The sequence below is a fragment of the Neoarius graeffei genome, chromosome 14, assembly GCF_027579695.1.
Source record: "Neoarius graeffei isolate fNeoGra1 chromosome 14, fNeoGra1.pri, whole genome shotgun sequence".
Taxonomy (NCBI): Eukaryota; Metazoa; Chordata; class Actinopteri; order Siluriformes; family Ariidae; genus Neoarius; species Neoarius graeffei.
Genome location: NC_083582.1, coordinates 60,990,557 through 61,003,936, shown reverse-complemented (window position 1 = coordinate 61,003,936; position 13,380 = coordinate 60,990,557). Strand labels below are relative to the sequence as shown.

The 13,380-nt window shown below is 42.7% G+C and overlaps 1 protein-coding gene and 1 long non-coding RNA gene across 3 annotated transcripts in view; one reads left to right on the top strand and one right to left on the bottom strand.

Annotated features, from left to right (window-relative positions):
* The window catches only part of abca5 (ATP-binding cassette, sub-family A (ABC1), member 5), an 86,001-nt gene that overhangs the window by 35,889 nt on the left and 36,732 nt on the right, over positions 1–13,380 (top strand). For both annotated transcript variants that reach the window (XR_009656539.1, XM_060940164.1), the window contains exons 13-18: positions 2,448–2,623; positions 4,375–4,494; positions 4,584–4,722; positions 4,832–4,922; positions 5,357–5,496; positions 10,216–10,335. Coding sequence is in view for 1 of the 2 variants with exons in the window: in XM_060940164.1 (XP_060796147.1) it covers positions 2,448–2,623; positions 4,375–4,494; positions 4,584–4,722; positions 4,832–4,922; positions 5,357–5,496; positions 10,216–10,335 (786 nt within the window). In the remaining variant the exon portion in view is untranslated. The remainder of the gene's footprint in view (positions 1–2,447; positions 2,624–4,374; positions 4,495–4,583; positions 4,723–4,831; positions 4,923–5,356; positions 5,497–10,215; positions 10,336–13,380) is intronic.
* On the bottom strand, positions 5,932–7,062 carry LOC132898501 (uncharacterized). Its single transcript, XR_009656540.1, has 2 exons — positions 6,737–7,062; positions 5,932–6,627 (listed from the first exon to the last, which is right to left on the bottom strand). It is a non-coding gene; the product is annotated as an uncharacterized LOC132898501 (long non-coding RNA).

The following is a 13,380-nucleotide window of genomic DNA, read 5'->3' as shown; positions in this document are numbered from 1 at the left end:
ACATTGGGTGGAGTTAGCGAAAGTCGGTGGACGTCACTTGATGTCGTTAAGCAGCGCAAACAGTGACATCAGTGAGCTTTTAAGCAGTAGTCTCACGACCCGAATAGTAAACAACAAACATGAAGTCGTTAGTGTTGCTGGTCTTGGTGCTGTGGCTTGTTGTCACCGACAACGCGAACAGATACTGGCAAGAGCGTATAGATGAGGCGAGGCGCATAAGGCTTCAGAAATTCTCGTAATTCTTCTTCTTCCGGGTTTACGGTGTTTACAGATCCCAGCGTGCTCGCGGGGCGTGTGTGGGCATGTGAGGACACTCCTCCTCACCAATCAGTGCACAGGGGAGTGTCTGCTCACGCCCCCAGCCTCACTCGGCTCGCTTTGGCTTGCTTCAGCCCCACTCCAAAACGGTGCGAGTTTTAGGGGCTAAGCAGGGCTGAAGTGAGCCGAGTCGTGCTGTTTTTTGGTAGTCGAAACGCGAGCCGTGTCGGGCTGAAGTGAGCTGAAAAAGGGTAGTGGAAAAGGGCCATATGTCACCAAACTTGCAATCTCTCTCCTATATGCTGTTTCATCACCTCTGTGGATCACCCGAATGACTGTGGTGTCATCGGCAGATTTGAGGATGGTGTTGTCTTTGCGTGAGCCGACACGGTCATGGGTGAAGTGTGTAGTGTATGAGACCAAGGACACATCCTTATGAGGTGCCGTTGTTCATCAACACACTGTTTGTTTGAAGTTAGGTTTCCAATTCTGACAGATAATGGGCTGCCAGTGAGGACATCTAACAGCCAGTCGCGAAGTGCAGGGTTCAGCCTGAGGTTGTACAGTTTGCAGGGGAGGACTGTATTAAAGGCTGAGCCATAATCAGTGAAGATGCAAGCGTCTTTATTTTCCAGGTGGGAGAGCGTTCCATGCAGAGCTGCAGAGATAGGATCCGCAGTTGATCTGTGAGGGTGGTACACATACTGAATGGGGTCCAGTGACTCGGGCATGTTACTCTGGATGTGGGTCAGCACCACTCTCTCAACGCATTTCATTATGATAGGAGTGAGTCTAACTGGCCTGTAGTCATTCAGGCAAGTGACTGGGCTCCTTTTGGGGACTGAGATGATTGTGGTGGTTTTAAAACGGGTTGGAACTATGGCCTGTGCAAAGATGTAGGTGAAGACATCAATCAGTTGTGTAGCACAGGTCTTGAGGGCCCAGACAGGGATGTTATCTGGGCTTGATGCTTTGTGGGGGTTGAGTCTCCTCAAGCCCTTGTATACATCAGCTGTTGGGAGTTAGTCGGTCAACTATTCATTAAATAATATTACTTTTGTTAAATAAAAAAACACATTTGGTTCATTTTCTTAATAACCAATAATTTATGAACTAAAATATGGCTTTTATTAAAAATGAAAAACTTAATCACAGACTTGTCCAACCTCAGTTTTTCTTCTCTTTTCTTGAGCTTTCATCAGTCTGTAAAAGCATAGCTCCGATATTTTGCACAACTTTATTCATCACACACTTGTGAAATTTCCTCTCTGCATTTAACCCATCTGAAGCAGTGAACACACACGTGAGCAATGAGCACACACGCATACCCAGAGCGGTGGGCAGCCACGCTAACAGCGCCTGGGGAGCAGTTGGGAGTTCGGTGCCTCGCTCAAGGGCACCTCAGCCCAAGGCCGTCCCATATTAACCGCATGTCTTTGAACTGTGGGGGAAACCGGAGCACCCGGAGGAAACCCACGCAGACACGGGAAGAACATGCAAACTCTACACAGAAAGGCCTCCGCCGGCCGCTGGACTCGAACCCAGAATCTTCTTGCTGTGAGGTGACCGTGCTAACCACTTACACCACCATGCCGCCCAAATAGATTTAAATATCTTAAATCTGTTTGTACAGTCAATCGTAGAACAGTGGTTTCCCATTTTAGACTTTGTGTGTGTTTTTTCTCCACGACATTCAGACTGTTACGTCCGCCTAGGGTGAAGTCTCATGTATTCCCATTATTGTACGTCATTGCTCCCTCTGCTGTCTAAACAACACAATTACAGATAGGAAAAACTAAAATACTGCCTGATGGTAATTGCAATTCATTTTTTTAAATTTCCTCAGTTCAGCTCGTCATAAGTTTGTGTCACGATTTATCATCGCACGATATATAATTACATGCCTAATGATTTTGAAGTTCAACCATAAAGATTCAAGATACAGTGTGATCTATTAATGCTTTGATTGATTGTTTTAATATTTTTATATCCAGAAAATATGGAAGTGCACCTAAAATGTGTGGTTTTAGTAAAAATGCCTTTTGATCACTTTGAACTGTCATCACAGTGTGAGGGTGTTGTAGAAGCTATGAATTTAAATGTTGACATATATGCAGGAATGCTGTTTGACCAGAAAAATGTGACTGGGTTGTATGGCAGCATGACTATTGTCGCTTTTATGACCCTAGGCTCTGCTACCATATATGGTTCCCCGGTAGCGGAAATAGCAGATGGAGCTGAGATGAAGCAGCTTGTGGGGATCTGCCCTCAGTTCAATATCATCTTTGATGTGCTGACTGTAGAGGAGCACCTGAAGATTTTTGCAGCTATTAAAGGCATTCTGCCCTGTGACATTGATAATGAGGTGAGCGTGCACACGCAAACGCACAATATGGTCAAAAGTATGTGGAACCTGAACAATTGCACCCATATGTGCTCGTTGCACACCCCATTCCAGATTTAGTCCCCTATTGCTGTTTATAACAACTCCCAATCTTCTGGATAACAACTTCTAGTCTTCATGGCTGTGGGGATTGGCCATTCAGTCACAAGAGCATTATGCTGTGTTCACACTTGTACCGGTACGAAAGTGGTATAATTGTATCGATACAAAGTATACCGGTACAGTTTAGTGCATCTGTCCACACTAGCGAGAAATGTTTGCGGTTTTCTTTCACGGTAGTTGAAATGCGCGTGCGCGAAATGTTTCCGTGGTCACCGAGTAACTTCCTTCCAAGAATATATGGCATCCGTTATTTCGAGATCTCGAGAAAACTAAACAATTATTCCGTGATCTCAAGAAAACAAAACAATTATTTCATGATCTCAGCTGGATCACTGTATCTCCGTCGGTAGAGACGAAGCCGGGCCAGTCTTCTGCGGAGGTGCCGCGGACTAATTTTGAAATTATCCCTTATTAGACTTAACGCAATCTCTCCCTGTGTCAACCCCTGATCAAAATATTGCCTTATTAGGTGATCGATTATTCCAGACATTCTAATGACCAAAGTTGCGTCTATACAGAATGAGAAATAGCCCCAAAGTCAGCATATCACAAGTCTCTTGGCGTACCTGAATGAACCATTTCTCAGCTGTTTACTCGAGATCATGAAATAATTTTGTTTTCTCGAGATCACGGAATAATTGTTTTGTTTTCTCGAGATCACGGAATAATTGTTTTGTTTTCTCGAGATCACGGAATAATTGTTTTGTTTTCTCGAGATCACGGAATAATTGTTTTTGTTTTCTCGAGATCACGGAATAATTGTTTTGTTTTCTCGAGATCACGGAATAATTGTTTTGTTTTCTCGAGATCCTGAATTAATTATATCGTTATCTCAGGATAACAAGGTGAATTAAAAAAAAAAAGGATTATATGAAGGTCCTCTCTCGGCTTCCGTACGGATGAAACAACGTGTGTGTGCTTTTTGTTGTCAATGTACGGTCTGTATTTCTGGTGGTCATTTATTCAGTCGAATCGTATAAAACGCGCAAGGCAGTTGAGAAAGAAACAAACGAATCTCCGTTCTTCACTATTTTATTTAGCGAAGACATCGATTGAGGTGTGTGACTTAGCGCATGCGCATTATATTTGTATCGATACAGAACCGCTTCATCTGTCCACACTACAGCAAAGCGCTACAGTACCGATACTGTACCGGTACGAAACCCATACATTTGTGGGTTTCGTACTGATACAGTTATACCGGTATAGTTGCTAGTGTGGACAGGTGTTGCGGTACGAAAGTAGTTTCGTATCGGTACAAAATCCCTAGTGTGGACAGGGTAATAGTGACGTCAAACACTGATTTGGGGCCAAAAGGCTTTTGGCATATATTCAGCATTTCATTTGATCCCAGAGATGATTTGATGTCAGGGGTCTGTGCAGGACACTTGAGGTTTTTTTTTTTTCTTTCTTTCTTCATTGTCATGCTGGAGCAAGTTTAGGCCCCACAGGTCCAGTGATGGGAAATCTGCCCTGTCAGGACCCTCCCCTCCCCCCCCCTCCCCCAAAAAAAAGAAAGAAAGAAAAAACAAGGTTAATACATTGATTTCCCCTCCCCCCTTTTTAAAAAAATATACATTGAATTCATATTGACGTTTTAATCTTGTAAGGTTAAGAAAGTTTTAAAGGCTCTAGACCTGGAGAAGATAATGGATGCCCAGGCCAAGAACCTGAGTGGAGGTCAGAAGAGGAAGCTCTCTGTGGGCATTGCAATTCTAGGAGACCCCAAGGTAGGGGGGGAAAAAAAACCCCTATTGCACAGAATTATGATTTTGTAGGTGAATGCGTCTGATCCTTTGTTTGTATATGGGAAATGAAGATCCTGCTTCTAGATGAACCTACAGCTGGTATGGACCCAGTGTCACGTCACCAACTGTGGTCATTACTGAAGAGTCGGCGAGCAGGCAGAGTTACTGTCCTCAGCACACACTATATGGATGAAGCGGACATACTTGCAGGTTTGCTTCACCAATATTTTCAATGGTCTCTCTCCTATATTCATCGATTACACACACGTTCACTCTTAAGAAAATTTAATGTTCCCGTTTAAATCTCCCGGCTCCTCAGATCGTAAGGCAGTTATCTCTCAAGGCCAGCTGAAATGTGTGGGTTCTTCTCTCTACCTCAAAACCAAATGTGGTGTCGGCTACCATCTCAGGTCAGTGTTGCATGTGCGTTCGTGTTTAGCTTAAAACTTGAGTTCATAATTATTTTCAAGACGTATAACTGCATTTGTAAAACCTTCGGTCCAAGCAATGCTACCTATATATTATAAGCCATTTTAATTTTGAAAGAATTGTCTTTGTTTTATGTGATGTAATGGTTAATTTTTAAACGACAGATAACTGAAAACAGTATAGACATTTTAATGAATTAATTACATTTAAGTAATTTAATTTTAATTATCACTTAGCTTTTTTTTTTTTAAAAGATAATCCCTGCATTTTGTAACGTGTTTATTTTGGCATTTCCAGAGTTTCTTTGTATGATTGGAAGGGAGGGTGACAACAATAATGTTCACTTCAAGATGGTGACTTTTTTTTTTTTCCCTAAGCATGTGATTTTTTTTTTTTTTTTCCCCACTTTGCGTAGGATGTCTGTGACTGAAACCTGCGAGGTAGACAGCCTCACATCATTGGTGAAGCAGCATGTTTTGAAGGCTGAGTTGTCAAGGCAACAAGAAGCTGAACTCACATTCACGTTGCCTTTTGAGAGCATGGAAACATTTCCAGGTTCGACTTCTGTTAACCTTCTGCTTCACCATCTGCCATAGAGCACACTGCCTTATGCTTGACTGAATAACAGATTACATAACAGTTTTGCTCGTGCTGATTGATGGGTTTAGAACAGGGGTGCCAGGGTGAAATTGGTAAGGGGGCCAGATTTTTTTCAAGTGGGACCTTGGGGGCCGAATTACACTTTTGGCCTGAAAAGACCAGACACTAACTCAACAAAAGGACATTATTTTATATGATTTTTGAAGGCCTATACGCCCAAAAGGAATTGTAAAGCTATAGCCTCAAAATGAGGCACACAATAACATGGCAGACAAAAGCAATTTACCCTCTGAAAATGTAACAGTCTAAGCATGCAAGTAGCCTACATTTATAAAAAAAAATGCTACAGAAATGGACTAAGACACAAATAACACAAGTGTAAACTGTAAATGACTTAGATCAGATTTATTGATCTTGCACATCAAAAACATGTCAATGCATAGGCCTAATTAGGCCAATTAAAACGATTGGCAAGTAGGCCTAAACGAGTCAAAAGAAAGAAGTGCCAGGGTAAATAATTCCACCAATAGGTCAAGTGACTAAATATCCAGTAGCATTAGTTTAAAAGAGCCAAATATGACTGAACATACCAATAAAAACAAACTACAGATGGCACATTAACTTTGCTGGTCAAGTCCCACATATATTTCCACACACCCATCCTGTTTATTCCCCCTCAAGCACACAGCACAAGGTTACATGGGGGAGAAATACCAGCTACATTTTACATGTGGAAGCCAGAAGTCTTTTACTTTTTACCAGCTTGTCGACATTGGGGGACAGACTCTGGGCAGTTGCTATTTTCATGACATCGTTGAGATGTCCATGGGTCAGACGACTACGCAGTTTCGATTTATTAATATTCATTACTGAAAATGCCTGTTCACATAAATATGTTGTCCCGAACATGCAGAGTATTTTACCGGCAAAGGCCGTGATAATTGGGTACTCTGGTGGCAATGACTGATAGAAAGATTGGATTCCAACAGATGCGTATTTATCGTTGACGAATGCACCCTCCGAAAATGGCTTGGACACTTTTTTTTGCGATCTCCCATGCGATGATGTAGCTCGCCTTCACTGCCCCTAACATGAAATAAAATGTACAACAAAGATATTGAGACACCCCTCTTTGAAAACAGCCGCATTTAACATTAAAGGAGAACTGAAGATGATGTATGATATTAAAACGAACCTTCATGTGTCTCTCGAGACTTTGAGAAAGCTGCTTGCTGTTTTTGAAGGTTTGAGGCAAGCTCATTTAGCTTTTCAGTCCTGCGTTGCCCGGTGAATTGGCTGTATTTGTCGGCGTGGGTCTCGTAATGTCTTTTGACATTGTATTCCTTCGGTACAGCCACTTGTTGCGAACAAATCAGACAAACAGGTTTTCCCCCTACTTCCCAGAAAAAGTATTTCTCTCTCCATTTTTCCTGAAAGATGCGACCCTCAGAATCAACTTTTCTCTTTTTAGACTGTTGTTGCTTGTGAACGAGCAACAACTAGCCTACTCTACATTAAATCCGGGTCACTGCACCTGCGTGTGCTGCAGCAAGCAGAGAGTAGCTAAAAACGAACCGATGGATTATACGAAAATGGAATCAAATTGAAACATTAGATTTAAAATCATTACGAAAAAAACCACAACATTCGATTTTTATTAATTTATTATTAAAAAAAAAAGTCTCATGAACCACCGGGCCGGATGTGATGACCAATCGGGCCGTATCCGCCCGATTGGTCATCACAGGCACCCCAGGTTTAGAAGGACCATGTTTTGTGCCTCTGCATCATTCACAGTGTATATTATTAAAAAAAAAAAAAATTCATGACGTCAGATGGACAGGCAGGGCGGCACGGTCGTGTAGTGGTTAGCGCTGTTGCCTCACAGCAAGAAGGTCCGGGTTCGAACCCCGTGGCTGGCGAGGGCCTTTCTGTGTTAGCCTGGCTAACACGACTTCAAAGCTCTCCGAGCATTTGGTCTGGCCAAGCTATTAAGCCAAACCGTTTCCCAGAGCCCGTGGTTGACCCGCCTCCCTGAAATGACTCAGTTTGCTACTGGTCGAAGGCAGAAAAGGCTGTGACGAAGCTTAAACCAGTCACATCACTCTTTCCTCTGACGTATGTGACGCGACGGGGCTAACTGGTAGATTAAACTCTTACCGAATCCGGTCGGGAGCAAGGCGAAAACGTCCTTCCTTTCAATAAATACCTCCAGGGCTGCTCTTTGCTCCGTTTTCAATGAGAACTTCCCGTCGAATGCTTTCAATACAGCATCTACCGCTGTGTTAAAGGCTTACCGCTGCTCCATGTTCGTGATGTGAATGAAGCGCTTCCGGCATAGATTCTGTAAACAATCTATGGCTTCCGGTCGCAGTTCTACTATGTCACTGCCTTGAACACGCCTCTACCCAGGGCCGTTGGAGATGCTCAAAGTTGATTGGTTCCCGATTTTTCGGGAGCTTGGAAATGCTGTAGATAGCCTGCCTGGCCAGACTAAGCTTGGAACAGGCCCTCGTGTTGCATCACGCTTAGGATGGGCGGGCCCAGGCTATTTCTGTGCGGAGTTTGCATGTTCTCCCCGCGTCCGCGTGGGTTTCCTCCGGGTGCTCCGGTTTCCCCCACAGTCCAAAGACATGCAGGTTAGGTTAACTGGTGACTCTAAATTGACCGTAGGTGTGAATGTGAGTGTGAATGGTTGTCTGTGTCTATGTGTCAGCCCTGTGATGACCTGGTGACTTGTCCAGGGTGTACCCCACCTTTCGCCCGTAGTCAGCTGGGATAGGCTCCAACTTGCCCGCGACCCTGTAGAACAGGATAAAGCGGCTAGAGATAATGAGATGAGATGGACAGGCATAATTACTAAGTAAGTACTACACTCAGCGTTAAAAATGGATGTCGTGGCATTTTTAGTTGTGTGTCAGTGTTTTTGAGTGTGTTGTCAGAAACCTATCTACCAGCTTATCCTCTGTTGCACAATGTATGACTTATTGAATCCCTTCCTTCAATCTTGTACATGTCTTCATGATATGAAGGAAAAGCAAACGAAACAAAGGAAAAAAATATACCGGAGCTCTGTAATGCTGTCAACATTTTGCTGGCGTACTTTGGGTCCACATGTCCCTGCAAATCAAGCAGTCGAGTTCTTCTCATTGACCGTCTTTATGATGAAACATTTCTATCCTGATGGAAGTGGTGTCTTCAGGATGACATTATCAGCATTCACAGGGCACAAGGGCTCATTGAATGGTTTGATAGGTGTGAAATTATGTAAATCATATGCTTCACAGCATTCACAGTTACCAGATCTTACCCGGTTGAATACCTAAGGCCCTGTCCACACGGCAATGGATTCAGGTGAATCTGATAAAATTTTTTATCGTTTCGGCCTGGCGTCCACACGGCACCGGCGTTTTGGGTGCCCCAAAACGATATTTTTTGAGAACGGGTTCCAGAGTGGAAAAATCTGGCAACGGCGCCGTTGCGAAGTCGTCTGGATGAGTAGAACGGATTTGTTTACGATGATGTCACAACCACATGACTAGAACAAGCAGCACTCTCGCGCGCATCATTCGTAACAACAGCAGCAACAATGGCGGTCCCCAGAGTAGTAGTAGTAGTTTCAGTGCTGCAGTCGCTGCTAAGTTTATTCGCATTATTGAAGCAAAATGTACAGGTGTTATACCAACTAGGCGAGCGGCAGAGACACTTACACGACCACACGCGTCAGATTCTTTTAAACCCACCACGGCGTGTAACTAGACGGACCAAAAGATGATGATTTTGGGTGAGACCTGGAAGACCCTTCAACAGACTTTTTTGTATGAACCACTGCATTGCATTCACTTTTGTATACAGCTTTTCTTTTAAATAAACAAGTAACTGAACCATTTCTTGAATTTCTTTTTTTTTTATTGGATAAGCCTGCTTTTCAAAATGTTCACACACAATAAGAAAATTAAGTTATATAAAACTATGCACACTAATAAAACTAATTTGTACACACAGAAGGCACGATTTCCTCGCGTAGTCGCAGCCATCTTCTTCTTCTTGTTGTGTGCTTGTTCCTGTGAGTGCTTCACGCCGGGTAGAAGAAGGGGTTTATGCGCATGTGTCCTACTTCTTCTATTGTTCTGGTGTCTCCGATGGGACCGTCTTACAGCGCACGTAGAGGTGTGGCATGTGTATTGCATCGTTTTCAGCAAGCGTTGCGTTGCCATATGGACCTGATATTTTATTCCGTTGCCCATGTGGACGCGATATATATATAGGTTTTTTTTTTTTACCCGCTAAAAAAAAATCTCGTTGTCGTGTGGATGTAAGGTAAGGGAGATTTTGGACCTATATGCTAGATGGTACACTTCACCAACACATCATCAAGATGCTGTAAATGAACGTTGTGCATCCCCTCACCCAACTGTATGGTTTCAGAGACCTGCAGAACCTGATCTGCTGGTTTGCGGAAGGCCAAAGCCTTTGTTAGTTTATTTAACACCCATCTATATAAATTTATACTGTATCTACTGATAGTTCAGATAAAGGGTTTTAAATATTTCTGTAATGAAGAAAACATTAATCTCCTGCCTCAGTAATTGGTATACTGTAGTCTGTACATTTTTGTTGTTGTATTATGTACCATATTTGGATAACATTTAATATTTTCTATCTTACATATAGGGCTTTTTGCCATGCTGGACAGTAGATCTGATTTGGGCATCATTAACTATGGTGTTTCCATGACAACATTAGAAGATGTCTTTCTGCGTTTGGAGGCAGAAGCAGAAGTGGACCAGGCAGGTAATACTGCTGTTCAAAATGAATTTTACAGGGATGAAACTTTTTTTGTCTTGTCTAGCTTTATGTAATTTGAAAATTTTTGGAATTCCATCCATCCATCCATCCATCCATCCATCCATCCATCCATCCATCCATCCATCCATCCACTCAGAAAAAATTGGGATGATATGTTGAAATTAAAACTGAAAACAATGATTTGTAAATAATCTCTGACCTGTATTGCATCCAAAACAACATAACGGCACATTTATTTGTTTTATTTGAATGTTTTTTTTTTTTTTCTTCAAAATAAATACCTCTCAATTTTGATTCTTGCAACACATTTCAAAGGAAGTTGGGACGGTAAAACATTTACCACTTTGTAATGTTGCCATTCCGCGTCTCAGCACTTGAAATATTTTTTTATGGGTTGAAGAGTCCAAGTGAGGCAACATTTCAGGTGTTATTTTGTCCCATTCTTCCTGCAACCAGGTCTTAAAGGGGTACCAGATATAATATATGTGGCAGATCACAGAATCCAGGGACACATGTCGGCCCGGGGGCATTTTGAGTTATTGACAGATTCAGAAAGTACAGTTTCTAAGCTTTCCAATGATGCCTTCCATGTGGAGATCTGACAATATTTGAAGAATGTGTGGCCTTTTGAAAGTGTATACTTCTTAAAACAGAAAAGGGAGAAAATCGCCCTCAAAGCTTTCCATCTCAGCTACTCTGGGTGTAGGGCGGGCACATAATGGTGCTCATTTGCATGACATTAAGGAAAGCCCAACCCCCTACTAGCTAGCACGATACTACTTTCATGTAAACAAAGATCACCACGTCAATTTTCCTTCCATGCAAAGTATGCCCAACACAATTATGAAGTACAAAAATAAGTCCTAAAGTATACTTTAACGTTTTGTGGTTGAAAAATTACTCACACCGTAAGAAAAAAATTTAGCACGATGATGACACAACTAACACAACACTAGTTTCATGTAAAGCCTCGGTCACAACCGGCCGTACAGTATGCGCTCCTACAGCCGGTCTACATGCAAGAAACACACGGAGAGCGCGCATGAAAAGCACGAGAGCGTGCGTGTGAAAAGCACGAGAGCGCGCGTGTGATGTGCTGATTTTCGAGCCGCAGACTGGCCGCAGAGGTTCTTTGTCATGTCAAACAAACTCTACAGGCGCTTACGTTTTTTTCAGGTTGCAAGACAAACTTACGGCCAACGCGCGTCTTTCTCCGTGAACAAAAAAAAAAACGCAGCGATTTGGGAAAATGCCAAAAATCACATGGCCAAAAAATTGTACGTCCGGTTGTGACCTAGGCTTAACCAAACCACAACACTCTCCGTTACATGCAAAAATAACCACACAGCCTTAGATTAATAAACTTACCCCATCAGAAAGAGAAACGGCGCCTTGCACACACCAATGCCTCCGATGGAATGTAGTCCTAGAACGGTCCGTGTATCATCCAATCATTCAAGTATTCCATTCAATCTGGAAAACGAGGTTGCGTTTTTTTTTGCTAGAAATGGTGATCTCCGATGTAAATACCGTGTGTCTGTTTGCTTTGCAGTGTTTGCTCCTCTGCGCTCTGTTTAGTAACTCATTCCATAGTGAAATTACACGCCTCTATGCAGGTTAAGTAGCCATGCGCTCAACTCGGATCATACAGCTGATTCGCGGAAAAAAAAAACAAATGACTTAAATCTTCATGTGAATGGCCCATATGGTAATTTACCCACACCTCCCAGCAGGCTACAGTCCTGACAAAAACGAGACAATTTGCAACAAAAAATGTATGCTTTTCCAACAAAACAATCTATTATCTGAAATACTGATTGCATTCTTCAAGATCTCAACTTGCACATGATGGAAAAAAACAAAAATCACAAATTTCGAAAAAAAATGCTTCTTTTGCGATTATCTCGGATTCGTTTCGGCCGACATGTGTCCCTGGATTCGGTGAGGGGTCACATATACAGTTGCTGATGTGACAAAGTAACGTATTCTATCAAATTTATATACTAGAAAACAACGAAATATCTTGGTAATTGTAAATATAATACTTTATACGCTAAACCGCACAAGAGTCGCCATTTTTAAAAGATCGTGACGTCAGCGCTACCCACTGCACTAGCGGAACTCTCCGAAATAGAGGAGAGAAGTGTGTAATCATGGCGTTGGGCGCATCAAGTGAAAGCGACAGCTCTGTCGAATCATACGAAGAGATCCCGCAAGACACACTGCAAGCAGGCTATGGCTTAGAAGGGTACCAGTTTGAACCTAGGAGAGGTACTCTCGACTCCGATGATGAACTAAGAGAAGAAAGCTCGGATGACGGCGAGGATGAGACTGATGCTGACCATGGGCATGGCGAGCGTGGGGCAGAGCGTCTGCGTGCAGGTGACACGGCGTGGTGCTCGTGCGGAAAATGTAACGTGGAGTTGCTCACGAGTCCAGCAGAATTTATTTGCTGCAATGAGATAGGCGCCACCCGTGGACTTGCGAAATCGTCGCAAGAGGCAGAAACAGGTATTTCACACGTGCTATTCCCAACCTCAATGAGCCAACACAACTGGGCACATACATACGTCATGAGTGTTACGCAGAGAAAATGAACGTGCATTCTGATTGGATAAAATTAATATCATGCCGGGCTGTTCAAACTGCGGAAATAGTTTGCTCGAGCTACTTTCAAAACACTATAACTTTCCAACCTTAGAACAAAAAACTTTTGTAAGTCTTGAATAAGGTTCGTTAATGTGTGTTTTATTGTTATATTTACTCTATATATTGCCCTCTGTTCCCCTTTAAGGTGTGCAACAGTACGGGGTCATCATTGTCATGTTTTTCATTTCAAAATTTACCACACATTCTGTGTTGAGGATAGAGGAGACGGGCACCGTCGTCTTCCTCAGCCATGCCTTTGTAACGTGTACAGAATGTGGTTTTGCATTGTCTTGTTGAAATATCTGTGGAAAAGATGTCATATTGAAGTCAGAATATGTTTCTCCAAAGCAGGGGTCACCAAACTTTTTTCTCTGGGGGCCA